The sequence below is a fragment of the Leptosomus discolor genome, chromosome 10, assembly GCF_034619465.1.
Source record: "Leptosomus discolor isolate bLepDis1 chromosome 10, bLepDis1.hap2, whole genome shotgun sequence".
Lineage (NCBI taxonomy): Eukaryota > Metazoa > Chordata > Aves > Leptosomiformes > Leptosomidae > Leptosomus > Leptosomus discolor.
The window spans coordinates 11,667,759-11,690,479 of record NC_141400.1 but is presented as its reverse complement, the minus strand read 5'-3'; the positions used below and the strand labels follow the sequence as shown (position 1 = coordinate 11,690,479).

The 22,721-nt window shown below is 62.9% G+C and overlaps 5 protein-coding genes across 9 annotated transcripts in view; 2 read left to right on the top strand and 3 right to left on the bottom strand.

Moving 5' to 3' along the window:
• Positions 1-9,884, top strand: part of NSD1 (nuclear receptor binding SET domain protein 1) — a 67,292-nt gene extending 57,408 nt beyond the window's left edge. For 2 of the 4 annotated variants that reach the window (XM_086470806.1, XM_086470805.1), the window contains 2 exons: positions 1,129-2,531; positions 2,574-9,884. In XM_086470806.1, coding sequence (XP_086326932.1) covers positions 1,129-2,531; positions 2,574-3,461 — 2,291 coding nt within the window. In that variant the 3' untranslated portion in view covers positions 3,462-9,884. Of the gene's footprint in view, positions 1-1,128 lie in introns of all 4 variants that reach the window. The other 2 variants (XM_086470803.1, XM_086470804.1) reach the window with 1 other exon arrangement.
• A 126-nt stretch (positions 9,885-10,010) lies between these two features.
• On the bottom strand, positions 10,011-12,584 carry RAB24 (RAB24, member RAS oncogene family). Of its 2 annotated transcripts, none has more exons than XM_086471068.1 (8): positions 12,468-12,584; positions 12,103-12,171; positions 11,923-12,001; positions 11,737-11,804; positions 11,529-11,628; positions 11,071-11,121; positions 10,901-10,963; positions 10,011-10,453 (listed from the first exon to the last, which is right to left on the bottom strand). In XM_086471068.1, the coding sequence occupies exons 1-8, from the start codon at positions 12,582-12,584 to the stop codon at positions 10,365-10,367; spliced, it is 636 nt and encodes a 211-aa protein (XP_086327194.1). In that variant the 3' UTR covers positions 10,011-10,364. The 2 variants fall into 2 exon arrangements, with proteins under 2 accessions (XP_086327194.1, XP_086327195.1); XM_086471069.1 differs by having other exon boundaries at positions 10,011-10,429.
• A 250-nt stretch (positions 12,585-12,834) lies between these two features.
• On the top strand, positions 12,835-14,788 carry PRELID1 (PRELI domain containing 1). The gene is made up of 5 exons (XM_086470999.1): positions 12,835-12,932; positions 13,303-13,528; positions 13,606-13,719; positions 13,999-14,077; positions 14,512-14,788. Exons 1-5 carry the CDS (start codon positions 12,841-12,843, stop codon positions 14,646-14,648), a joined length of 648 nt encoding a protein of 215 aa, XP_086327125.1. The 5' UTR covers positions 12,835-12,840; the 3' UTR covers positions 14,649-14,788.
• Positions 14,789-15,355: 567 nt separating this feature from the next.
• Positions 15,356-16,312, bottom strand: MXD3 (MAX dimerization protein 3). The gene is made up of 5 exons (XM_086471085.1): positions 16,140-16,312; positions 16,013-16,042; positions 15,798-15,912; positions 15,546-15,711; positions 15,356-15,465 (listed from the first exon to the last, which is right to left on the bottom strand). The coding sequence occupies exons 1-5, from the start codon at positions 16,310-16,312 to the stop codon at positions 15,356-15,358; spliced, it is 594 nt and encodes a 197-aa protein (XP_086327211.1).
• Positions 16,313-17,226: 914 nt separating this feature from the next.
• Positions 17,227-20,770, bottom strand: LOC104341822 (lateral signaling target protein 2 homolog). The gene is made up of 13 exons (XM_086470834.1): positions 20,729-20,770; positions 19,865-20,005; positions 19,650-19,787; positions 19,277-19,479; positions 19,104-19,193; positions 18,921-19,010; positions 18,685-18,786; positions 18,344-18,592; positions 18,111-18,238; positions 17,912-18,025; positions 17,652-17,744; positions 17,433-17,545; positions 17,227-17,349 (listed from the first exon to the last, which is right to left on the bottom strand). Exons 1-13 carry the CDS (start codon positions 20,768-20,770, stop codon positions 17,227-17,229), a joined length of 1,626 nt encoding a protein of 541 aa, XP_086326960.1.
• Positions 20,771-22,721: the final 1,951 nt, after the last annotated feature.

Sequence of the window (22,721 nt, the reverse complement as noted above, 5' to 3'; positions counted from 1 at the left end):
AGTGCTGTGCTGCAGTTGTGCTCTTCTCCAGCCTCCCTGGAGAAGAGCTGGTAGCCAAAGCCACAGATTTGTGGGCTTGGTGCAGGGAGGCTGGGAAGTGCTCTGGCTGGGCTGGTGTCCGTGGCTGCCCTTCATCAGCACTTGTGTGGCCTGTGTGAGGGCTGCTCTGTGGGGGGCTGCTCTCCACAGCAAGGCAGGGAGCTGGGGGGCGCCATGGGGGTGTAGGGTGCTGGGGGGAGTGTGGCAGCGGGAGGCATATTTGGAAAGGCGGCAGTGCTGGTCCTACGGTGAGAAGTCAGGAACTCTGCAATTTGTATTCTGGGTGCAAATGGTCTCACTGGTCCTTGTGTCCAGGAACTGGTGAGAAGTATTTGGTAGAGACGGCAGGAACCTTGACTGGGGGAGCAGGGGGCTGAACCAGTGAGGTCATCTATAAGTGAAAAAAGCCATTTCTGAAGTGTGATGTTGGATTTTTCCTCTGTGATGGTGTTGATACTGATGGTGAACAGATTCAGCATGGACATGGAGCTCTTCAGGGAACAGCTTGGCTTTGTGTTAAGCAATACTTTTATCATGGCTATACACTGAGAGTAAGGAAGATGCTTTGGGTACAGAGACAACAGAAACTTACTGCCTTGTGACCACTGCCCTCACACTTCTTCTTTCTGATAAACAGGAAGGGAGGTTATTGGCCCAGAATTAACAGTGTCTTAGATGAACCTGACTCAGCTACTCAAAAAGTCCATTGGGTGTATTATACACAGATACCACTGTTGCTGTCTGTGGAAATCAGAGTCGCAGAGATGTGCAAGTGGGGGTGTCTGCTCTTTTCTGAGCACCCATGTTGGTTAGTGTTGTGCTGGAGCCAGATGGGCTTTTGGTCTGACCTGGCATGGCTTGTGTTTGTCATGATTATCATCGCCCTTGTTGCTTCTGAGGGTGCAGGCTCCTGTTAACTGCCTGTCAAGCCTGGAGCTGTGGCAGAAACTGAGGGACATGTAGAATGGCATGGGAGTATTACAGGGGTGTCTCCGCTCCCCTTGACCTCCCTTTGCAGCAGGCTTTGTCTCTTCCCCTTGTACCACTTCTAAAGTATAGTGTGTCTTTTCTCCTGTTTCTGTGCTGCAGGAAAATGGGAGTGCCCGTGGCATCAGTGTGATATGTGCGGTAAGGAAGCAGCTTCCTTCTGCGAGATGTGCCCCAGGTCCTTCTGCAAGCAGCACCGGGAAGGCATGCTCTTCATCTCCAAGCTGGATGGACGTTTATGCTGCACAGAGCACGATCCCTGTGGTCCTAACCCTCTAGAGCCGGGTGAAATCCGTGAGTATGTGCCTCCCATAGGAGCACTGGCTGACGGTGAGGACACCCAGCCACCGGAGCAGCCGCCTGCAGACACAGACCTGAGCGTTCAGCCTCTGGACAGCCTACCTCAGTCTGTGGCCCTCACACTGCCGTCACCAGAAAAACCCCCCGCTACCCTAGCCCTGAGGCTGCCGCCATCAGACAAGCCCCCCACCACCCTAGCTCTGAGGTTGCAGCCGTCAAACAAGCCCCCTACCACCCTGGCCCTCAAGCTGCCTCCACCAGACAAACCACCTGCCACCCTGGCGCTGAGACTGCCCCCGTCAAATAAACCCCCCACCACCTTGTCACTGAGGCTGAAGCCATCCAACAAACCCCCCACCACCCTGTCGCTCCGGCTGCAGCCTTCGGACAAACCTCCCACCACTCTCTCGCTCCGCCTGCAGCCATCGGACAGGCCCCAGGCTGCCCTGTCCCTAAGGCTGCAGTCAGAGAAGCAACCCATCATTGTAGCGCTGAGGCCTCAGCAGCCCGACAAACCTCCCACCAACGCGGTGCTGTGGCCACTGGACGAGTCCTGCAGTGATGCCTCACAGCCTCACCTGCCGAGCAAATCTCCTCCGGGAACTCCGCAGTCGTTGGACGAGTCGCTTGTTACTGCTGGTGCCCTGCAGCTCCAGCTGTCGGACGAGCCTCCTGCCACCCCTGGGGTTTTGGGGTTATCGGCCAAGTCTCTCATTGACACCAGGACCCAGCAGCCTGAGCTGTTGGATGAGTTCCCAACGAAATGCCTGCACCCTCAACTGTCAGACAGACTTCTTCCCACGGCGGGGACCCTGCAGTCCCAGCCAGTGGATGAGCTTCCTGTGGCCGGTCAGCTTCAGCTGTTGGACAAAGCTTCTCCCCAGAGTCCGCAGCTTCGGTCTGTAGAAAAGGCTCCCAGCTCCATGGTGCCACAGGTCGCAGCATCAGAGGTGGCTCCTGGTCCTGGCGTGCTGTGGCCTCTGCCAATTGAAAAGGTCCCCGGCTCCCCGGTCTCGCGGATCCTGCCCCCAGAGAAGGCTCCTGGATTGGCTGTGCCACGGCCCCCGCCTCCAGAGAAGGCTGCTTTCTCTGGGGTGGTGCGGGTCCCAGCCACAGAGAATGCTCCCAGCTCTGGGGCTCCCCGTCCCCTGCCTCCGGAGAAGGCTCCTGCCTTGGGGATGCCACGGATCCTGTCCACAGAGAAGGTTTCCAGCTTAGGGGCACCACGAGCCCTGCCTCCAGAGAAGACTCCTGGCTCCCGGTCACTGCATGTCCTGCCCGTGGAGAAGGCTCTTGGCTCGGGGGCCCTGCGGATCCCGCTCACGCAGAAGGCGCTCACCCCTGGGGTGCTGCGGCCCCTGCCTCCAGAGAAGGCTGCCGACTCTGGGGCCCTGCGGGTCCTGCTTCCAGAGAAGGCTCTTGGCTCCGGGGTGGCTCGGCCCCAGCTCTTAGAGAGACCCCTCACTCTTACAGCTCCGTGGCCTCAGGCATCGGACAAGCTGGCTGCTGCTGTGGCTCCTCGGCCCCAAGCCTTGGACAAGCCTCTGGCTGTGTCAGCTCCGAGGCTGTTGCTGTCGGAGAAGGCGCTGCGGCCCGTTGACCAGAACGCGCAGCCGAAGGAGAGAGGAGCCCCAGCCGTGGAGCTGAGTCCCCAGCAGAAAGAGAGGACCCTGTTAGGTGGTGAGCAAATCTCTTGGTCTGCTGGGAAAGCGGTGACGCATGTCGGACAGGTACCTTGGCCTGCAGAGAAACTACAGACACATGAGCAAACCCACTGGCCCACTGCAAGAGCCCTGACGCCTGCAGAGCAGTCTCCCCGGACAGCAGAGAAACTACCAGAGCCGACCCTTCAGCCCAGCTGGGAAGTGGCCTCAGCCCCCGCAGAGCAAACCCCTTGGACATCAGAGAGATTACGTGCATTTGAGCAGACCCCTCGGCCAGCCAGGGAAGCGCCAGCACCCCCGGAGCAAATGCAGTGGCTTGTCACGAACGTTCAGACAATTGACCAGATTTCTTGGCTGAGTGGAAAACCACAGACTCCTCGGGGGCAGGACCCTTTGCCTGAACAAAACACAGTGCTAGCCCGTAACCAGGATTCTGTCTGTCGTGAGTTGGCTGACTCAGAGCCAAAGTGAGGTTGGTGGATATGGGAGGCAGGTTTCAGTCTTCTGATGTTTAGGGAGGGGGAATCTTTGTTTTGGTTGTTTGTTTTTTTTTTTTTTTATTCACTTCCCTGAGCCCAGCCCCTAACCCATGCACATCCCATCCGTATTCTCTTGTGACATGAGCAAGGACATTCTCTTAAGTCTGAGTGTGGCCCAGCTGAAGGGAGAGAGAGCATCCGTGACCTTTTCCTCTTCCTTTTACAAATGGTAAAGCCTGAAATAAAGAGTCCACTCTCCAATTCCATTGAAATGGTCACATTACTGATCCAGCGTGTTCGAGCTCCAGGTCTGATTCGTAGGTGGGTTTCCAGGTACAGCTAGGGGCCTTGCTCTTACTACTGTATTTAGAGGAAGCAGATCAATCAAGCTGCCCTGGGACTGGAGATGTTTCAGGGATCAGGTGGCGAGCAGGCAGGTGTACGCCCTTGCCAGACTCTGTAGGAGCAGGGATGGGGCTTATCTGCTGTCTGCCCCGGTCGCTGTGCCTGCAGGGTGTTGCTTTGCGGGGTCTGTCCGTATGTTCACTGGGACATGCTGCATGCGTGGTTCACTGAAGGACAGGTATTGTCTCCAGCTGAGCTGGGAGAGGAGCCCGCTGCACTCGGTCAGTGCAGTTTTCTCCAGCAATAGACAATATCCATTCAGGCTCCTTTGTACAAAGTTGCGACTGGCCAGGCCCGAGAAACAGGGAATCTGAAGGAGGTCAGGGAAAAGAGAGATCTTGGAAGAAGCCATCTGGCAGTTTTTTCATTCTTGTGTCTTAATCCTTTAGCACAGGACACGCAGAGTGTTTCCTGCACTTGAAAACATTGTGACCTATAAAGCAGCAATAGCAGAGCAGGGCAGAGTGGGTTTCCCCAAGGTGCTGAGCCGCCACCCTGGCAGGGTGGTGGTGCTCCCTTTCAAATTTCCATCCAATCTCTTCTTGACTTCTGTCATCACCGTGAGCCAGCAGACTGAGCAGTCTTTTCTCCCCTTGCCTCAGACGTGTTCTGGACGTGGTCACATCTGTTCGCGTCATACCTGGTCTTCCCAGCAGCAGGACGCGCTGCTGAGCTGCGAGTGAAGCCTGTACCGTTGGCTGCGCAGCGCAGAGGCAAGGGTGCCGTAGCTGTATCTCAACACCTTCCCCTTGGGTAGCTTCTGGCTTAACTCTTCTAAAACCAAAGGAGACTTGAATTAACTGGACTGTGTTGGTGTGCTTGTGTGTGCGCGCGTGTGTGTCCTTCCAACCGAATAGTAGTTCTCACACTGGAACACAGTGGGCTCCAGCAGCTGGCTGGCTTGCTTTTTTTCCTCTTCTCCCTTTCCCAGTTAAGGAGATGTTTAGTACCTGGTGGTCATCAGGCTGGTGTCCAGACCAGGCCTGCTGAAAGCCGTTTACTCAAGCGTTGAGGCAGAAGTTTGCTTGTCCGTGGTACTCGTGGGGCAAGCAGCAGAGTCCCAGGGACCTGCAGAGTGGCGTCTTGCGACCACCAGCACCCTCGCAGGCAGGAGCAGGATGAGCCTCTGGCTGGATGGGGTCGGTATCCCGCCGAGGAAGCGCTGCTGACCAGCACACTCCCGTTCTCACAACACATTACCTCTGTGGTTTGCCTGAGCTCCGCTGGTCCGGGTGCCGCAGCCTCGGATCTGCGTGCCTGCCGCCAGACCCCTGCGCAGCTCCAGTGTGTCCTTCTCCTTCCAGGCAGATCCGCAGGTCCCTCCCCAGCAAGGGAGCGTTCAGCTCCAGGCTGACCCTCTCCCTCCGGTGTGGGAGCGGGTCCTTGTTCCCACCTGGCTTGCAAGTGTGTGTTGCTCCCAGAGCAGACGGTCGTGAGCTTTGCGCTTTTCTCTGAAGAGAGGCAGACGCTTATACCGAGACAAACCCCGATCCATTCTCCTTCCCTGATGTGTGCCACCCCATGAGGGCATCCTGCTGTAAAGGCTGGATGTGCTGGGCACGAGGGGACATTCCTAGTGCTATGGTGCATCTCTTCTCTAGTCCGAATCATTTCAGATCCTTTGTAGAATAGCTAGCGACTTGAAAAAGCTTTATGGCTTATGGAAACTTGCTGTTTAATGTTGTTTTTTCCGGAAAGACTGGCAGGTCAGTTCCTGCTTGCTGCTGAAACTGGGGAAATGCAAGCAGCTTGTGTTTCTGCGTGACTCCTGCACAAAGGGAATCAGGACAACTCCTCAGAGCTATTGAGAGAGAAAATAATCTAAGGGCATTCATAACTTTTTTTTTTAAACAAAATTTAAAAAAAAAAATGGTAATGACGTTCAGTATATTAAGTATTTATCATGTGTGAGAAGGAAAATAAATCTTGAATTTACATTTATAGGCCTTCCCATGAGCTGGACTTAGTCATGTAGATTGTGTAAGTAGGGTTACCTCCGTGCCAGCCGCCCAGCCAGCTACAGCTGTAACCAGAAAGGTATCTGCACTGCTCTGTCCACCTCCGCTTCGCATTGTCACGTGTTAACTAGTACTTGTTTCATGAAAAATAAACTGTGAATATTTTTGGTGCAGGCTTTTTTAAATCTGTAAAATGGAGAAGTTCTCAATGAATTCTCATAAGCGCAGGTTTGAAAAAATGACCTCTTTAAATCGTGTGCTCACATAGTAGGGTGAGGTTCATGGCAGCAGCAGCCTTTCATGCAGCAGGCTCTTACCTAAAAGCTTCTTTTGAACAGTGAACGTGGACTGAACCATTGCATGGCATTTCAAACCCACAGCCTTACTCCTTGCGTCTGACTGTACCCCACCTCTCTTCTTGTCTCCCTTCATGCCTTTTCCATGAGGATTCAGGTTTCTGGCTTGCTACCTTCCAGCTACTGTCGGAAAGTTGACTTCAGCATAGCTGGGAGGCTGCTTAGTAAAATCAGTGTTTGGGAACGTCATTGAGGAGGAAGCCGGCAAGCTGATTGTCCCTCATTGGGCCCCTGGGCGATGCTCTGTCAGATCAGGAGGGCTTTTTCAGACGTGTGTGGGGCTCACAGAGGGAGTAGTGGTGGTGTTAGGAATGGCTGTCAGTGCTGGGCCACCTCAGCAAGACAGGCATGGCCTGACCAGGTGAGGAGATAGGTCCTGGCAGCCCTTCCCTGCCCAGGCTGCCTTCATCAGCAGGGAGCATGAGCGTGGGCTGAGAAACAGCTCCAGGCAACAAAACCCTCGTGAAGGAAGTGTGGCCTTCTTCAGCACTTGAGGTGACTGTCCCTGTTGGTGGCAGCTGCCTTGGTGGAGAAGAGGGAGATGTCTGTGCCGAAGTAGTTGAGTTCATTTTCTGCAGATCACTGCTGCCTTCAGAGTTTGAATCGCAGCATTTTTTTAAGGTAGAGGAACTAAAGGTCTCGGGTCAGCCTTAATTGCACCCAGGGCGCGTGAGAGGTGACTCTGGTGTTGATCCACTGTTGTGGAGAGCTGTAGAAGCAGAATCAAAGGTATTATTTCTGGTCAGAGCTGTGTCCCTTTCTCACAGGAATTCCCCAGGCTCATGAGCCCATTCCCACTTGTACGAAGGGCTCCCCCTTCCCAGTTCTGCAGAGCATGAAGGATTTGCTCCCATACGAATGCTTTGCTGGTCAACATCCATGCTGTCAGGGTAGCCTGGCTGCCCCTGCTCAGAGCAGTGGGCGGAGGTCACTGGCTGTGGCCTCTGTCCCATGACAGGCCCCACTTCAGTGGTGGGTTTTCACGGTGGGCAGGAGAGTCCCAGTTGACCTTTGGTGATGGAGGAGCTCTGGTGAGGGGTAACGGTGTGGTCAGGGACTCGGGTGGGCACAGCCTGCCCGGGCAGGGGAGGAGAGTTGCAGAGCCATCCCAGGACCTCTGGGACACACGGGCAGGAGGGGAGCAGGCACAGGCCACCGTCCTGTGTGGCTCATCCCAGCTGCACCAGCTCGCTGGGCTGGCGCCTGCTGTCAGCCACAGCTCTGGTGAATCCAGCGACCACTAGAAGGGGTCACCCCTGCTGCACATCTTCACACGCTGACTAGCTCTCGGTAGCTTGCTTTATTGCTGTTGTCAAGTTAAATCTTTTCCTGTTTAACAAGAACCAGATTCACTTAAATGCATAAAGTATCGGGGTGGTACTGTGGGAGCACGTGTTACGATTCAGGGTCAAACCCCCCACAGGCACAGGCTTCACTTTGAAAGTGTGGCTGTTGTTAAAACTCTGGAGATGAGATGGTTGAATCTAAAGGACAGTAACGTACTACAGTGAAATGGTGTGGATTGAGGGTGCTAGAAGAGCTTCAGCTCAGTTTCACAAAAAAAAAAAAAAAAAAAAAAAGAAAAAAAAAAGGAAGAAACAGAAAGAAAAAGCAGCCCTAACCCTGGTGCATCTCGGCAGCAGTTTAACCTGAGCACGCTGTGGCTGTGCGCTGCTCCTGTCGGGATGCTGCAGCCAGTGCTGTTACAGGGCAGGAGGAGTTTGAGAAACCTCAGACCTTCAACACCTTCTGTTTATTTTTAATTTCAGCCTTAACTTCTGATTTTGCTTGATGTTTGGAATAACTGTAATTGTAACCTGCTTGTAATGTGCTTTGCCCTAAATTACTGATGAGGCTTTCAGCCTTTGCCAGCCGGTGAGTGTTAAAGCAAAGTGGCAAACCGTGCAGCTACTCCGAAAGTACAGAGGGGGCTGTCGAGGGCCGTGTTTGATCGCCTAGGCTTCGTCCGCACTAATTACTCCCCTGTGATTGCGGTAACGCCGGTGGCAGCATTTGCAGCCGAGGCTGTGCCTCTTGCAGCAGCACGGCCGCGCTGATGGGTGCTCGGGGCTCCCAGGGCCTGGGAGATGGGGTGCTGGAGCTTGGGGACCGCGCCGCCGCTTGCCTGGCTTCAGTGGGAGTCTCGCCTGCGGGGTGGCGGTGCTCTCCCTTAGCAGGAGGTGGGAAGAGGCAAGATTTCTGCTCCGGGCCCTCCAAAAGCGATCTGAGCAAAGTGCGGTGCAGGGGGACAGCGTACGTGAGCTTGGGCTGGAGAAGTGGCGGTGATGGACAGTCCCTACAGCACTGAATCTACCTCCTAGGGAAATCTGAGAAATGGGTGTTGCGATGTCCTATTTCAAGGTAAAAGTTTTAATCAGTTTGCCCTTGGCGAAGCACTTGGGCTATTGTGGTGCTATTGTAAACTGTTCGGCAGCTTAGCACAGTAGGGCTGAACTCACGGCTCCTAGCCCGCGGGCTGGAGGTTCCTTCGCCGGCTGAATCCCGTCCCCCGGGAGCTGGGGCTGGGCTTCGGCGCGTGTGACGGAAACAGGACGAGGCGCAACTCGGTTCCTTCGATTTGTGATGGTTTTGAGACTCAAACCAGTGTGCCAGTGGGCATAGGGAGCGAGTGGAGCCACGTGAAGCAAGGCAGGCGTCCGCTAACTGCATGTTCTTTGTGTCCGTTTGGTACTGAGCTGGTTTCAGTTTTTGTTTGTTTGTTTGTTTTTTTTTCCCTGATGTTTCCGAGTTGTTGACTTCAAGGAACTGGGTTTTGTGTATTTTTTTAGACACTGGGAACTTGTTAAAAGGAAAAGCAGCAGCACCGGGAGGCTCAAGGTGGAGTGTGGCTGGAGCTGAGGGCAGCCCCAGCCGACACAGGTGGGAGGAGGTCAGATGTGTCGGCAGCGGCTGGAGCAGGCAGGGAGCAGCTCTCCCTGCGCAGGCAGGAGAAGCCTTTCGGCAGCGGCGCTCCCGACCCTGCTTAACCACGGTGCCAAGTTCACCACTCTGCCAGCCTGCTCGCCTCCGAGACACCGAGCTGTCGGATACCGCGCCCAGCTTTGGACTTCCCCTGCCACCCTCCGGTGCCGTGCGCTCTTGGCTGGGGTCCTGGCTGCCAGCTAGGCTGGGGGTCCTGGGGAGGGTGGCCCTGGCTGCCCGCTCCCCCTTCCTTGCTGCCCAGGGAGGAGGGACACAGGGGTCACCCCTGGCAGTGGCTGAAGCCATGAGCAGGACGAGCTCGGAGAGCGGGGGAAGCCTCGGTGTGAGCAGCCCCATGCTGCGTTCCTCCCCCACTGAGGTGTGCCACCCATGGGGTGGCAGCGGGAGCCGGGGTGCCCGGCTGAGGCGGGGGCCAGCCAGAGCTGCGGGCGGCCACCGGGGCAAGCACTGCGTGGGGGATGCATGGGTGCTCGGCCCTGGACGGGACTCGTCTCTTGGTTCTAAGCAGGGATGCCAGAGCGGGTGAGAGAAACCTACATATTTCCAGCATGTATATTATTTTTAGAAGAGGGAGAGGGGAGAGTCCTGGACCATTGATTACTTTCATTTTGCTCCCCTTAGACTGTTGGCTGTGTATGTGAAACTTATAATGAAAAGAGGGTTGCCCTGCCCAGGTGCTCCCAGAACATGTACTGTAATTCTTTGTATATAGAAGAAAAATTACTGTAAAGTAAAGTTTAACTTTACTCTCGATGTCCTCTTGTCATTTGTCCTGCCGAGCGGGGAGGTGCGGGGGGAGCCCGGCTGTGCCTGGACACCCCAGGCAGGGATGGGAGAGCCCCGACAGCCTCGCAGGCAGGGGACGGCTCAGACCACAATGCGTTTTATTTACATTGTACACCTCGAGAGAAGACGCTTCAATAAACCTGCGAAGAATCGGGCAGCATCTCCAAAGAGAATAAGTTAATGGCCACCGCTGGGCCACAGCAGCGACTCGGGGACATGGCTCCCACAGACGCCGGCTGGCAGGGACAGGGTTCCCAGGGGGGACAGCCCACGGCTCCTGGCACTGCACCGCAGCCCTCTGCCGGGAAGGGAGCAGTCCGCAGGGCTGCACACCGCTGCCGCGTTGCGGGTGGGTCCGTACAGCTAAAACACAGCAGGTAAAAAACCGGAGGAGTCCGGCGTGTGCCGGCTGCCTGGCTGGCAGCAGCGGTTCCCTTTTGGCAGGTCTCAGTGGTGACAGCAGCTGTAGAAGTAGGCACCGCTCCTCTGGCCCAGGTCGACACCCTTCTCCTCTGGAAGAGAGCAGGGGGAGCAGGCTGCCGGCACGTCCACACCACGATGCCACGTGGGAGCCCAAAAGCTACCGGTCCCAGCCCTGGGCCCTGGTGCCCTCACAGGGACGCGGCAGGGCTCGTGGCCATGGCGTGGCCCAGGGATGGAGGCGTAGCCGGGCTGAGCGTGCCTGGGCAAGCCTGGTGCAGAGCCGAGAGCCAGTCCCAGGGCCAGGCAAGGCTGCCCGTTTGCCAAAGGCCACCCCTAGCCCAGTTGGACAGACGGGCCGAGCCTGGCTGAGTCGGGGCGGGGATGCCATGATGACACGAGCTCCGTGGGACACCCCCCGGTACGGAGCTGCGGCAGCCCCAGGGAGGGTGGGGGTGAGGAAGGGCCCTGCCAGGCCCAACAGCACTCGTCCGCCGCAGGGGCGCGTGCACCCCCCAGCGTGGGAGAGGGTGCCTGGGGAGGGACCGATCCTGCCTGCTCACCTGTCATCACCTGGAAGGCAGTGAAGTGGACGTAGTCCTCGGCCACCTTCTGGAACAGCTCGTCTGGGGGGAGAGGGGGCAGGGTGGGTGCGGGCAGCAGCACAGCCTGGCAGAGCGCCCCCCAACCCTGCTCGGGCAGGGGCACGGCTGGTGGGAAGGGGGCTACTCACCCACGCTCTGGCCAGTCTTACTGGAGGTCTCAAAGAGCTCAGCCTTGATCTCTGAAACGAGGGCCGGGTTAGCGCCTGCTGCAGGTGCAGGATGCGGCCCCGCAGGCTCGGCCCCCCCCAGAGTCACCCCTCAGGCCCAGCTGCTGACAGCGGGCTGGCAGGGACTCAGGGCAGGGCTCAGCGCCATCGGCCCTTCGGCCCAGCTGGCCGCGTGCCTGCCCCTGTCGGGACATGCCGTGCCCCATGGCACAGCCGGGGCCACACCGCGCAAGGAGCCCTGGTGTCCCCAGCCACCGGCTCCGCTGCGGACCCAGGGTAAGGGCAGAGCCCCTCGCACCTCCTAGGCACACGTGGATGCTGCAGCTCCATCCCCCCTTGCCCCCCACCTGCTTGGTGCTGCGGGAGCCCGGGAAGGGCCAGCACCGCCCAGCCGCCAGCACCGCGGCACCCGGCCGTACCGTCGGCGTAGTCCTGCACGTCGTGGAAGTCGACACCGCGCTTCCTCCTGTCCTCCTCCAGCAGGTCACTCTTGGTGCCGCACAGGTAGATCCGGCAGCCCTGCAGCGGGCAGAGGGGCAGGAGGGACATGCCCGTGAGCCCGGTACCACCACCGGCCCCCCCTTCCCCTCCGGCGAGGCTCCGCAGCCCCCCCTCACCCGGCCGTACCTCCTCGCAGTTCTGCAGCTCATTCACCCAGAACTTGGCTCGCTGGAAACTGCTGCTGTCAGTGAGATCTAGGGGAGAGGGGTCAGGGTCGTGCGCCCACCCTCCCCCCGCCGCCACCGGCACCACCCAGCCCGGCACCTTCGCCGCCGCCGGCTCCTTCCTCTTCCCGCGGCACCGGGCCCTTACCGTAGCAGACGACGGCGGCCCGCGCCCCCCGGTAGTAGATGCGGCTCATGGCCTCATAGCGTTCCGAGCCGGCCGTGTCCTGGGGGGTACAGGAACCGCTCAGCAGGTGGGGGGGCGGGGGGGTCGCCGTGACAGGGGGCGGCACCGGGATGCTGGCCCAGCCCCGGCCCCCACGCTTACCCAGATCCCCAGGGTCACCGTCTGGTCCCCCACGGACATCACCTTGGCCACGAAGGCGGCCCCGATCGTCTAGAAAAGAAACAGCGGTGGGGACCGGCCCGGCAGCGCGGTGGGACCCTGCCAGGGGACGCGGGGGGGGGGGGGGGGCATCGTAACACCGGGGAACCCACCCGGGGAGGACACGGCGGCGGGGAAACGAGCGGACCGACGCGGGGGGCACCAGCCCGGGGATGGTGGGGGCACACACGGACATGACACGGCGGGACCACCCGGGGAGAACACGCGGAGAGGTGGAGGAAGCCTCGCGGGGGTTGGTCGGTCCGCCCGCCCGCAGGCCCGGTACGGTACGCGGGGCGGTCACTCACGTTCTGGTAGGGCCCGGGCCGGAAGCGGCGGTGGGCGCAGCGCTCCACCAGGCTGCTCTTGCCCACGCCCTCCTGCCCCAGCAGCACCACCTTGGCGTCCACCCGCCGCCCGCTCATCCTGGACCCCGCCGCCGCCGCCGCCGGCGCCGCGGGGCGGGGCTGCAACCGGGCGGGGCGGGGCCGGCGCGGCGGAAGCGCGAGGGGAAACGGGAGTGGGGCGGGGCCGGGCGGGGCGGGGCGGAAGCTGCGCAGCGGCGAGGCGGAAGTGCGCGGCGAAGGTGGGGTGGGGCGGGCGCAGGCCGCATGGCGGCCGCCCAGCAACCGCTGGCTGGAGCGGGCGCGGCGGCGCGGTGCTGAGCGGCGGCGGGGGCCCATGGGGAAGTACTGCGCCAGCCTGGGCGTCCTCAAGGGGCCCTGGGACCAGGTCTTCGCCGCCTTCTGGCAGCGCTACCCCAACCCTTACAGGTGCGCCGGGACCACCCCCCTCCCCCCCCCCTTCCCCGGGGCCTGCCGCGGCCCCCTGCCCCCCCTCCAAGGGGTCCTCAGGGCTGCGCGTCCTCTACCCCGGTCCCCCGCGCGGTGGTGCCCTCCCCTACCCCAGCCCTTTCCCCGCGGTCCCACGGGGAAGGACCCCCTGCTGGCCCCCCTGCAGTCTTCTGGGATGGGTGTCCCACACCGGCAGTTCCCGGTGGAATGGTGGCTCCCCCTCTCCCTTCGTACCACAGCCCTCTTCTCCTTCCCCGCGGTGCTCGATGGTTCCCAGCCCCCCGGGGCGGGGGGTGTGGTGGTGACCAGGAACAGGGCCTAATGTTTTTCTTCTCTCTCCCCATTTTAGCAAACATGTCCTGACCGAAGACATTGTGCACCGGGAGGTGACGGCGGACCACAAGCTGCTCTCCCGGCGGCTTCTGACCAAGACCAACCGGATGCCGCGCTGGGCAGAGCGCTTCTTCCCAGCCAATGTCGCCCACTCCGTCTACATCCTGGAGGACTCTATTGTGGACCCCAAGAACCGAACCATGACCACGTTCACCTGGAACATCAACCATGCGCGTCTCATGGTAGGTGCCCGCGGGCGAGTGCGGGGCTGGGTGGCAGGTGCCGGGCAGCGCCCACAGCAAGGTTGTGCCCCGTGCAGGTGGTGGAGGAGCGCTGCGTGTACCGGGTGAACCCAGAGAACAGCAACTGGACTGAAGTCAAGCGGGAAGCCTGGGTCTCTTCGAGCCTGTTTGGCGTCTCGCGGGCTGTCCAGGCAAGTACTGCCCACTGCTCAAGCAGTGCTGTGTACCCCCTCTTTGAAGAGGCCTTAAATCTGCTCCTCCCCCCTGCTCTGCCCCTTCCCTGTGCTGTTTTTTCCACCATTTCCCCTCATTCCCCCCATCCTCATGAGCCCTTGGGGCACCTGAAACCATCACTGCTGGGGGGCACAAGCCCGCCAGATGTTTGGGACTGGTCAAGCAGGGACAAAGCCCCAGGGACTGTGTGTGGCCAAGGAACTGGGCTTACACCTTCACTGACTTTTCCCTTGCAGGAGTTTGGTCTGGCCAGGTTCAAAAGCAATGTGACCAAGAGCACCAAGGGATTTGAATACGTGCTAGCAAGAATGCAAGGTAAGCACCCAAGGGCAGGCTGGGGCTGACTGGGACAGGTCTCTTGGAGTTACAGGTCACACTGGGAACACTCCAGTCCACGGGCAGGTCATGGCTTGAACTAATCCAACTGTGAAATCCTCATCTCTTGCCTTTGCCCCCGTGTCTTGGCACAGCCTGCTCTTCCCGAGTGGAGTGGCCAGGCAGCACTTACAGGGCCGGGCAGGGGCGGAGCACAGGCAAGAGCGGGATGTGTCGCGGCAGCAGTCACGTGCCTGCAGTTTGCCTTCGTGACGTGCCCTGCTGCACGCAAGCCAGGCGTGCTGGGCTCTTCTTCCTCCTTGCATGGGGAAGTTGCCTCCGTGCCAAGGTGGCGGGGCCAGCCTGGCTTGCGTCAGCCGGCATGCCTGGGCCAGGGCAGGGCGGGAGCCAGGTTAACCACTTCCATGTTACAGGAGAAGCTCCGTCCAAAACACTGGTGGAGACAGCCAAGGAAGCAACTGAGAAAGCCAAGGAGACAGCTCTGGCAGCTACAGAGAAAGCCAAGGACTTGGCGAGCAAGGCAGCCACCAAGAAGAAGCAGTACGTGTGAGGGGCCGGGCACAGGCTGCACCAGAACAGATAGGAGCCTCCTTAGATTTTATATTTTTAAACAAACTGTACAAGTCTGACAATCAGCTGCTGTTAGACCCTTTCTGAGATGTAATTATCATTAAAAAAAATTTACTCCCACCTTTGACTTGGCCTGGGGCTGGCCTGGTTAGAGCAGAGCCCAGTGCTGCCCTTCGCTCTGGGGCTCCAGCCTGCTGCTGGGGGTCTGGGCTCGCAGGCAAGATGCTGGCGGGGGTTTCACCAAGTGCCTTTACTAGAATAGTGTCAAGTATGTACAAGAGAGGGGGGGGTGGCTGCGGGAGGGCGAAGGCAGGTCGCTTAATGCACTCATTACTCCTTCCTGGCTCTCCAGGGGCAGCAGAGCCCTCCTGGAGCCATGTCTGCTGGGGGTGGCACTGCCCCACACCCGTGCCAGGCAACCCCCAGCCTGCCTGGGGGTGGTGGGAAGGTGTCCCCATGACATCCAGGCCCTCTTCCAGTGCATTGTGGGTGCCACAGTGCTGTGCCAGCCCTGTGGCCGGTGCTGCTCAGCAGCCTGACAGCAGGGAAGGGATGGCCCCAAGCCGGGTGCTTGCCCCCACCCGTGGCCCTTTACCAAGGCAGCCGTGACGAGGCCGGTGGAGGCTGCATTTTCGGCAGCAGCAGGTAGGGAGGCGGTAGGCAGAGCAGGGAAGACAGCAGGCATCGTCAGGACGCAGGACTGCGAGGGCTGGAGTAGCTGTGGTCCCTCCCGGTGCCAAAGCTGGGCAGCAGGTCCCCGCCGAACACCGCACCATCTACCTCTATCTCGGCATCCTCTGGGCACCGGGGGGGAGGCCGGGTCAGGCCCCCCAACGGCCTCCCCTTCCCTGCCCACGCTCGTTTCCCCCTCACTCACCTCCCTCGGAGGGCTCCGAGAGCTGGGACGAGTCCAAGCTGTCAGCCCGCGCCCGTTCCCCGCCAGCGGGAGAGAGCAGCCGTTCTAGCCGCCGCCGCAGGCTCCGCTGCCGGTGACGCAGCCGGTCCTTGGCTCTCCGTGCCCTCAGCTCCTGCTCTTCCAGCCTCTGCGGGGATCCAGTGAGCCTTGAGCGGGGGCGGCCCTGTCACCGCTCGGGGGCCCCGAGCGGCGACAGGGCCGCCCCCTACTCACCTGGATGTGAAGCCGGGCACGGTGCAGGAGGCTCAGCGTGGTGGGACGGGCCGGCCCCGCTCCCACCGGCACCTGCTGCTTCAGCCGCTCCAGGCAGCACCGGAGCTTGGCTCTCCTGCGAGCGGGCAGGGAGACACGGCGGTCAGTCCCGCCGAGGGGATGGGGAGCACGGGCACGGCCCCCCCCCCCCCCCCCGCCTCGCCGCACCCCGGTACCTGTGCTTCTCCAGCGCGTTGTGCACCGACCTGCGGGAGAACCGCGCGCCCCCACCGGTGATCAGAACCGGCTCTACCGGCCACCACACGCACACACAGCCCCCCCGCCGCCTTCCCCGCCGCTCACCTGGCGCTGCCTACGGCCCGGCGGGACCGCCCGGGGCAAAGCGAGGCGTAGCCGTGCTCGGCCTCGGCCAGGCACGGCGGGTACCGGGCACCGGCCGCCCCGCCGCCCTCCCGCCGCTCCAGGAACTCGGCCGCCTGCAGCAGCACCTGGATGCTGGTGGCCGCCGGCTCCATGGCGGGGGGCGGGGAGGGCGGGCGCGAGCCGCGCGCTCATTGGCTGCTGGGCGCCCCGCGGCGCTGACGTGAGCGCGGCGGGGAAACAAAATCGGGCGGGAAAGCGCGTGCTTCAAATTTGAATCGGCGGCGGGGATACGCCCCGTTAGTAGCTCTCGGCCACGCCCCCTCGCCGCTCGGCCACGCCCCCCCCCCCGGCGGGATGCGCCCCTGCCCGCCCGGGGCGCGGCGTGCGTGTGCGCGGTCACGCGTGTGGCACGGAACGCGCTCGTGTGCCCACGTCATCAGGGCGCACCCCCACTGCCACCCACCCCACCCGGGGCAACCACAGTCCCTCCGCACCCACGCGTGTCCCCGGGCCGCCCCCCCCCCCTCGCCCCGGGAACCGCCGCGTCCCGGCGCCGCAGGGCCCAGCCGGGGGGTTTATCTCTTTATTAAAATGCACCGGGAGGGGAGGGGAGCGCCGGGCCCCGCGGGCGAGGGCCAGCCTCCGGGCACGGCCCCGGGGCACCCGCCGTCATGTGAGGGCTGTATGCACCAAATCAGGCCGGGCCCCGGGGGGAGACTCTGCCCCGGGCCCAGCAGCAGCCAAAGTTCACCTGGAAAAAAAAAAAAAAAAAAGAAAAAAAACCACCACGAAGCACACTTCCAGCCGGGGGGGCAGGCGGTGGTGGCGGCAGCTCTCCGGGAGCCGGGCACGGCCGTGGCACACCGGGTGAGGCGGTCCTGCGCCCACCGTGGGGTACGGGCTGCTGCCGTGCGTGGGGTCCTACCGCCGTGCGGGGGGGTGGGGGTCCTGCCGCCATGCCCACCCGGCCCCGAGGGGAGCCGTGGGGCCGCCCAGCAGCCCCGGAACAGCCCTTTCCCCCCGGTCTGCGGCCTCCTGCGGGTGCAGATCTGGTACCGGGGGGCTCTCACTGGCTCCGGGGGGCGGGCAAGAGGTGCGAGGCATAGCAGTGCGTGCAGACACGCACGGGTTTCGGCTGGCCGAAGTGCGGCAGCGCCGCGGCGTGCGGCGAGCAGCGGGCGCAGAAGATCTGCAGGGAGAGAGCCGGAGCAGGGCTGAGCGGAGCTGGGACCCCGGGGGACCCTGAGCACCCCAGCCTGGCCTCCCCCCTACCTTCCCACAGCTGCGGCAGTGGTGCCGGCGGCGCAGCAGGGTGAAGGGCGAGCGGCATGCGGAGCACTGGCTGCACGTGCTGTCTGGCACCCACTCAGGCAGGCGGCGGGCACCTGCAGGGCACAACACATGGGTAAAAGCCCCCCGTCCTGTCCCCCACAATGGCCCCAGGAACACCCCCAGCCCCCTAGGTCAGCGGCACCCCAGGCAGCCCCGTACCTGCCCTCTGGAGCCCAGCAGCATCCGTGGGGCTGGAGCACAGGGGGCAGTCAGCCACGCGAGAAGCATCTGCTGCACACAGGTCACCGTCCTCTTCCTCTGCGGGGACAAGGGCTGTGGGGGTCCAACCAAACCAGAGCTGGACCCATGGGGCTGAGCACTGTGGTCACATTGTCCCCACGTCCGGGGTCGCGGCTTTGTCTCGCCAGGGAGATGGGCACAGAGAGGAGCTGTGCCTGCTGTCCCTGGGGGTTACTCACGGCTGGCACTTGGCTCCTCCGATGGCTCCGCCTGCGAGGTGATGATCTTGAAGACTGTTTTCAAGATGCTCCGCAGGTCGCTGGCAAAGTTGGTCTGGAGCTGATCGGCCACCCCTGCACCAGAGGAGGGAGGAGGGTTAGGGTGCTGTGGGGGGTTGTGTGTCAGGGTGCTGGGAGGTGTGGTGAGGGGGTCACTCACCCGAGATGCAGACGAAGAGAGTGTGCAGCATGTCCTTGGTGCTGCTGTAGCGGGAGCGCAGCTCCAAGCAGCAGGCACCTGTAGGGGCATTGAGCCCTGTCCCTGGGCTGCTCCCAGGAGGCTGGGGGCTGCAGAGGGGGGAGGTGACAGTTACCCCAGGGGTGGCACAAAAAGCCCCCTTCTCAGCAGGCAAGGATCTACCGTCTTGGTCCCGCTCCCTCCCTGCCACACACCCCCACTGCCAATTGGTGCCCAGGTTGTCCACCGTGCCAGGGGGTCCCAGCCGCGCCGTGCAGGTGGGGGGTGGTGGGGTGACGTGGGGGACCTCCAGGAGACCCCAAGGAGCAGGGGTGTCCGCTCTGGGCACAGCTGCCCCCCAAGCTGGTGGGGTGGCTGGACCGCAGGGATCCTCTGGTTCGGCTTTGCACAGGCTCCTCTCCAGCAGGCAGAGCTCCTCCACCGACAGCACCCGCAGCAAGTCCCTGCGGCAAGGGGACAGCATCAGCCCTATATCACAACCCCACTGCTGCCCCACCAACCCGCCCATGGGCACCCATCACTCCCCACCGTGTACCTGATCTTCTTCAGGAGGTTGTAGAAGGGGCTGAAGACTCGGGACATCTGCTCAGAGCTCCGCTCCAGGCTGAGGGGACCCTCGGGGTAGATGAGGAGGCCACTGCGAGAGGACAGAGCTGAACTCATGGCAGGGGGGTGCCCAGGACCCCAAGTCCACAGGGGGAGAAGGGGCTGGTACAGGGCAGGGAGCACCCAGCCACCCCCGTCACCCCTTCTCCAGGGGGCTGCACCCACCTAATAATGGCCAGGCGAGGGATGGAGAACATCAGCAGTGGTTCGTAGCCATCGATCATCTCCTGGGTCAGGTAGCCCAGGCGCAGGGCTCTGGGGGCAGGGAGACACCCTTACAGTGGAACCGAGCCCTGGGACGCTCCCCCATCCCCGGGGCTTGGGTCACTGCCACCCCCTGCTCCTCACCTCTCCACTGTCTCACAGAAGAGCACGATGATCTCCTGCTGCCTATAGATCTCCTCGGGAGACTTCACTGCCACCAGTGAGGACACATAGCTGGAGAGATGGGGAGACCGTGAGGCTCCTCCAGCCCCGACATGACCCCCCCCTCACCCCAGCATCCTAACTCTGTCTCCCACCTGAGCTCAAACTCTGCGAAGAGCCGGTCGAACTGGACAAGCACAGCCCGGACGGGCTCTGGGTAGGAGCCGGGCTGGCTCAGGCTCTGCTCCCGCAGCACCGTCCGCACCAGCTCCAGGCTGCACAGCAGGTTCCTGGCCTGAGGCCGCAGCTGCACCCCGTCTGCCTCCTCCAGCTCCAGGAAGGTCCCGGCCAGGAGACACTGCCAGGACCAAGGGGGGGGCCGTCAGGATCCAGCTCCTGGGGCAGCACAGCCCCTACCCCCAGGGTCAGCCTGTGGTGGGGTGCGCCATCGTGGCTGGCACCCATTGCCTTGCAGCCTGGGGGAGCCAGATCCCATCGCCCGCCCCGGGACAGCATCCCCGGGCTCACCTCGGCGGCAAACAGCATGTGGTTCCCCAGGTTGTCCACCAAGAGCTCCTCGGGGAACTTGACCAGGTAGTCACGGCTGTGCCGCTGCGTGGGGATGCACTCCTCCATGATCCGCTCCAGGACGGCCAGCAGCTGAGCCTGAGGAGGGCAGGGACGTCACCTGTGGCCACCCAGGGGGGACCGGGGTCATGCTAGGGCCCGGCCTGCCCCCATACCTGGCTGAGATGGAGCTGGTTGAGGAGCACCAGGTACTGCTGCGGGTCCAGCTCGGCATCCAGCCCGTTGATCTCGGCCACCACCCGTGTCACCCTCTCGTCGGCAAAGAAGAACTGGGAGAGCAGGCGGGGGTCGGAGCGCTGCGGGGAGAACAGAGGGGCGACGGCGGGGGCACCCTGTGGCTCCGTGTGTGGGGCCAGGGGGACCCCAGATCTCCAATGCCCAGAGCCAGGGGGGTCGGTGGCTGCTGGGGTTTGCTCCCCTGCAGCTGGTCCCCACGGGGCAGGCCCGAGTCCATGAACACCCGCTCGGGAAGGTACGGTGGGACCCCCACGGCGGCTGAGGATCGGCCGAGCTGTGCTGGGGGCAGGCGGGGCGGCAGAGGGGCCCGGCCGAGCCCTCCCAGGGAGCGCCGCCGTCCCCACCCACCCGTGCCTCAGTTTCCCCAGGGGCAGAGCAGGATGAACAAGCTCGGCCGCATCCCGGCAGCGTGGGCACGGATCCGTGCGCGGCTGTAAACACCGGATCAGGTGAAAGGTCCGCGGGGAGCCCCCGGCGGGGAACGGGCAGCCCGCAGGGACGCTCCCCGCCCCATCTCTCCCCTAGACCCCCGCGGGGCTGGAGGGGGCCGGAGAGGGCGGATCTCCTCGCCCCGGGGAGCGGGCGGCGCCCGGACGGGCGCTGAGCTGCCCGGTCCTGCCCGCACCCCCGCCGCACCTCCAGCCCCGGGGCCGGGCACCGCTTCCTCCTCCCGCTCCGCCCCGCGGGGCCCCCGCCGCCCCCCTGCGCCCGGTGCCGGCGGAGCCCCCGGGCAGCCCCGACGGGGCGGGGGGCGGCCCCGGAGCCACCCCGCCCGCTCTCACCTTGGGCCGGCGGAGCCAGCGGCGGAGGGCGGCGGGCAGCATGGCGCGCCCCGCAGCTCTGCCGCCGCCCGGCTCCCCGCGCCCGCCGCTCGCCGACGGGGCGGGCCGGCACCGGGCACCGCCCGGGGGCGGACCGGGGCGGTATCCGCCCAGCCGCGGCACCGGGACGACCCGGCGGACCGGCCTCCTCACCGCCCCGCCCCGCCCGGCCCGCGGCGGGACCCGGGGCTCTCCCGGTGGCGGGTGGCGGCCCCCGCTCGACGAACGGACCTATTGCCCGTGGCGGGGCGGGCGAGGGCGAGTCCCCCGCGGGGCGGGCAGGTTGCCCCCGCCGGCTACCCCGGCTACCCCTCCCGGTGCCGCGCCCCGGTCTCCGCTCCTGGCTCCAATTCCCAGCTGCAACCCCCAGGCTCCCGGTTCTCCCCTCCCGCGGCCCGGGCCCTCCCCTCCCAGTTCCCTGCCTCTTCCCTCCCGGTTCCCATCTCCCCTCAGCCCCCCAAAGCTCAACTTTCGGGGGACAGGGACACCCCAGACATCTGGCCCTGCAACCCCCAGGGTGATGGGGGACACAGAGGGGAGGCACCCTCAAGCACCCTCCTGCTCTCTGCTGCACGGGCTGTGCAGGACGTGAGATGCAGAGCGGGGTGCTGCAGTGGGAGGGGGGCAAAGCAGCCCGTTGGTGGGAGCAGAAGGGGCCGAGTGGCCAAGGAGGGGTCCCGGGAGGCGCTCCGAGATCTGGGCACAGCGAAGCTCCCCGGCCGTGCCAGAGGAGGCTGCTGTTTCTGACAGGCTTGGCGCTGCTGGCCACAGGATGTGGGTGTTGCTAACTCAGGTGGCTGAGAGCCTAATGGGGTGGATTCACTGGTAAAAAATCCACCAAGGACGATTAAATAAACGTGGCAGCACCACCTCAGCTTGAGGAAGTCCCTGAGTCATGGCGGCCCTGCGGCACCCAGGCTGAGCCAGCCAGGTGTGGGTGCAGGGCTGGCCCCGGAGCTGGGGCCCAGCATGTCCCCACGGGCTCTGGCTCTGGTTTTGGCCAGGCAGCGTGTCCTGCCTCCCGTGGCTGGGGGTCCCCATTCGCACACTGAGCCTGGAGCACTGCCTGTCCCACAGCTGCGGGCAGCACTGCCATGGCAGTTTTGGGGACACAGTGGGCTTTCCTTGGCGGCCAAGTGCTCCACATGTCCCCATGTCACCAGCACCGCACTCTGCCCCGCCACAGGAGGGCACCTCCGGTGACACAAAGCGTGGTACAAAGCAAAGCCCGGCCTCACGCAAACCAACGCCATGATGGAGGATTTTGGGGTGATGCGTGGCACCGAGGTTGGCAGGCAGGTGAGGGGCTCTGGTCGCCAGCTCTTTTGAGGGGGGGTACCCCGGGGCTGTGGAACTGCAGACCCCATGTACTGCGACTGCACAGAGGGGCAGCGGACCCCCCCGTGGGCATTCTGGGATCAGGCAGCAGCAGGAAAGCTGGAGGCAGTGGGCACCGTGCTGCACCGGGGGAGCAGGGGAGTGCTGCGCTGGGACCAGGGCACAGTGCAGAGCTTGCCCTGCCTGGACGGGGTCACGCAGCTCCAAGGACGCCGTGGTGCTGAGCACGGTGCTGCGTGTCCAGGAGGAACCCAGGCTACCGGGGGAGCATCGTTACATGGGGACGGGGTGCAGAGGGTCTGGAAACGCACATGTGCACCGCGAGGTTGTGCGGGAAGGCCAGGGCAGCGTGCTGCAGAGCTGCAATGGACTGGGGGTACCAGTGTGCCAGGACTGGGGTGCGGGGGGAGCTGCAAACACACATGCGGCTGCGTGTCTGGAGCTGAGGACGTTGCAGTGCTGGGGTGCACCCAGGGTGCCGAGAGCTGTTACACGGGGAGCAGAAGGGCTGGAGCCCAGGTGTGCACTGCAGGGTACTGCCCCACCGGGAAGGCCGGGGCAGTGGTTAGCGTGCTGCTCATCCTCGAGGGGGGCACTGGTGTGCCAGGACTGGGGT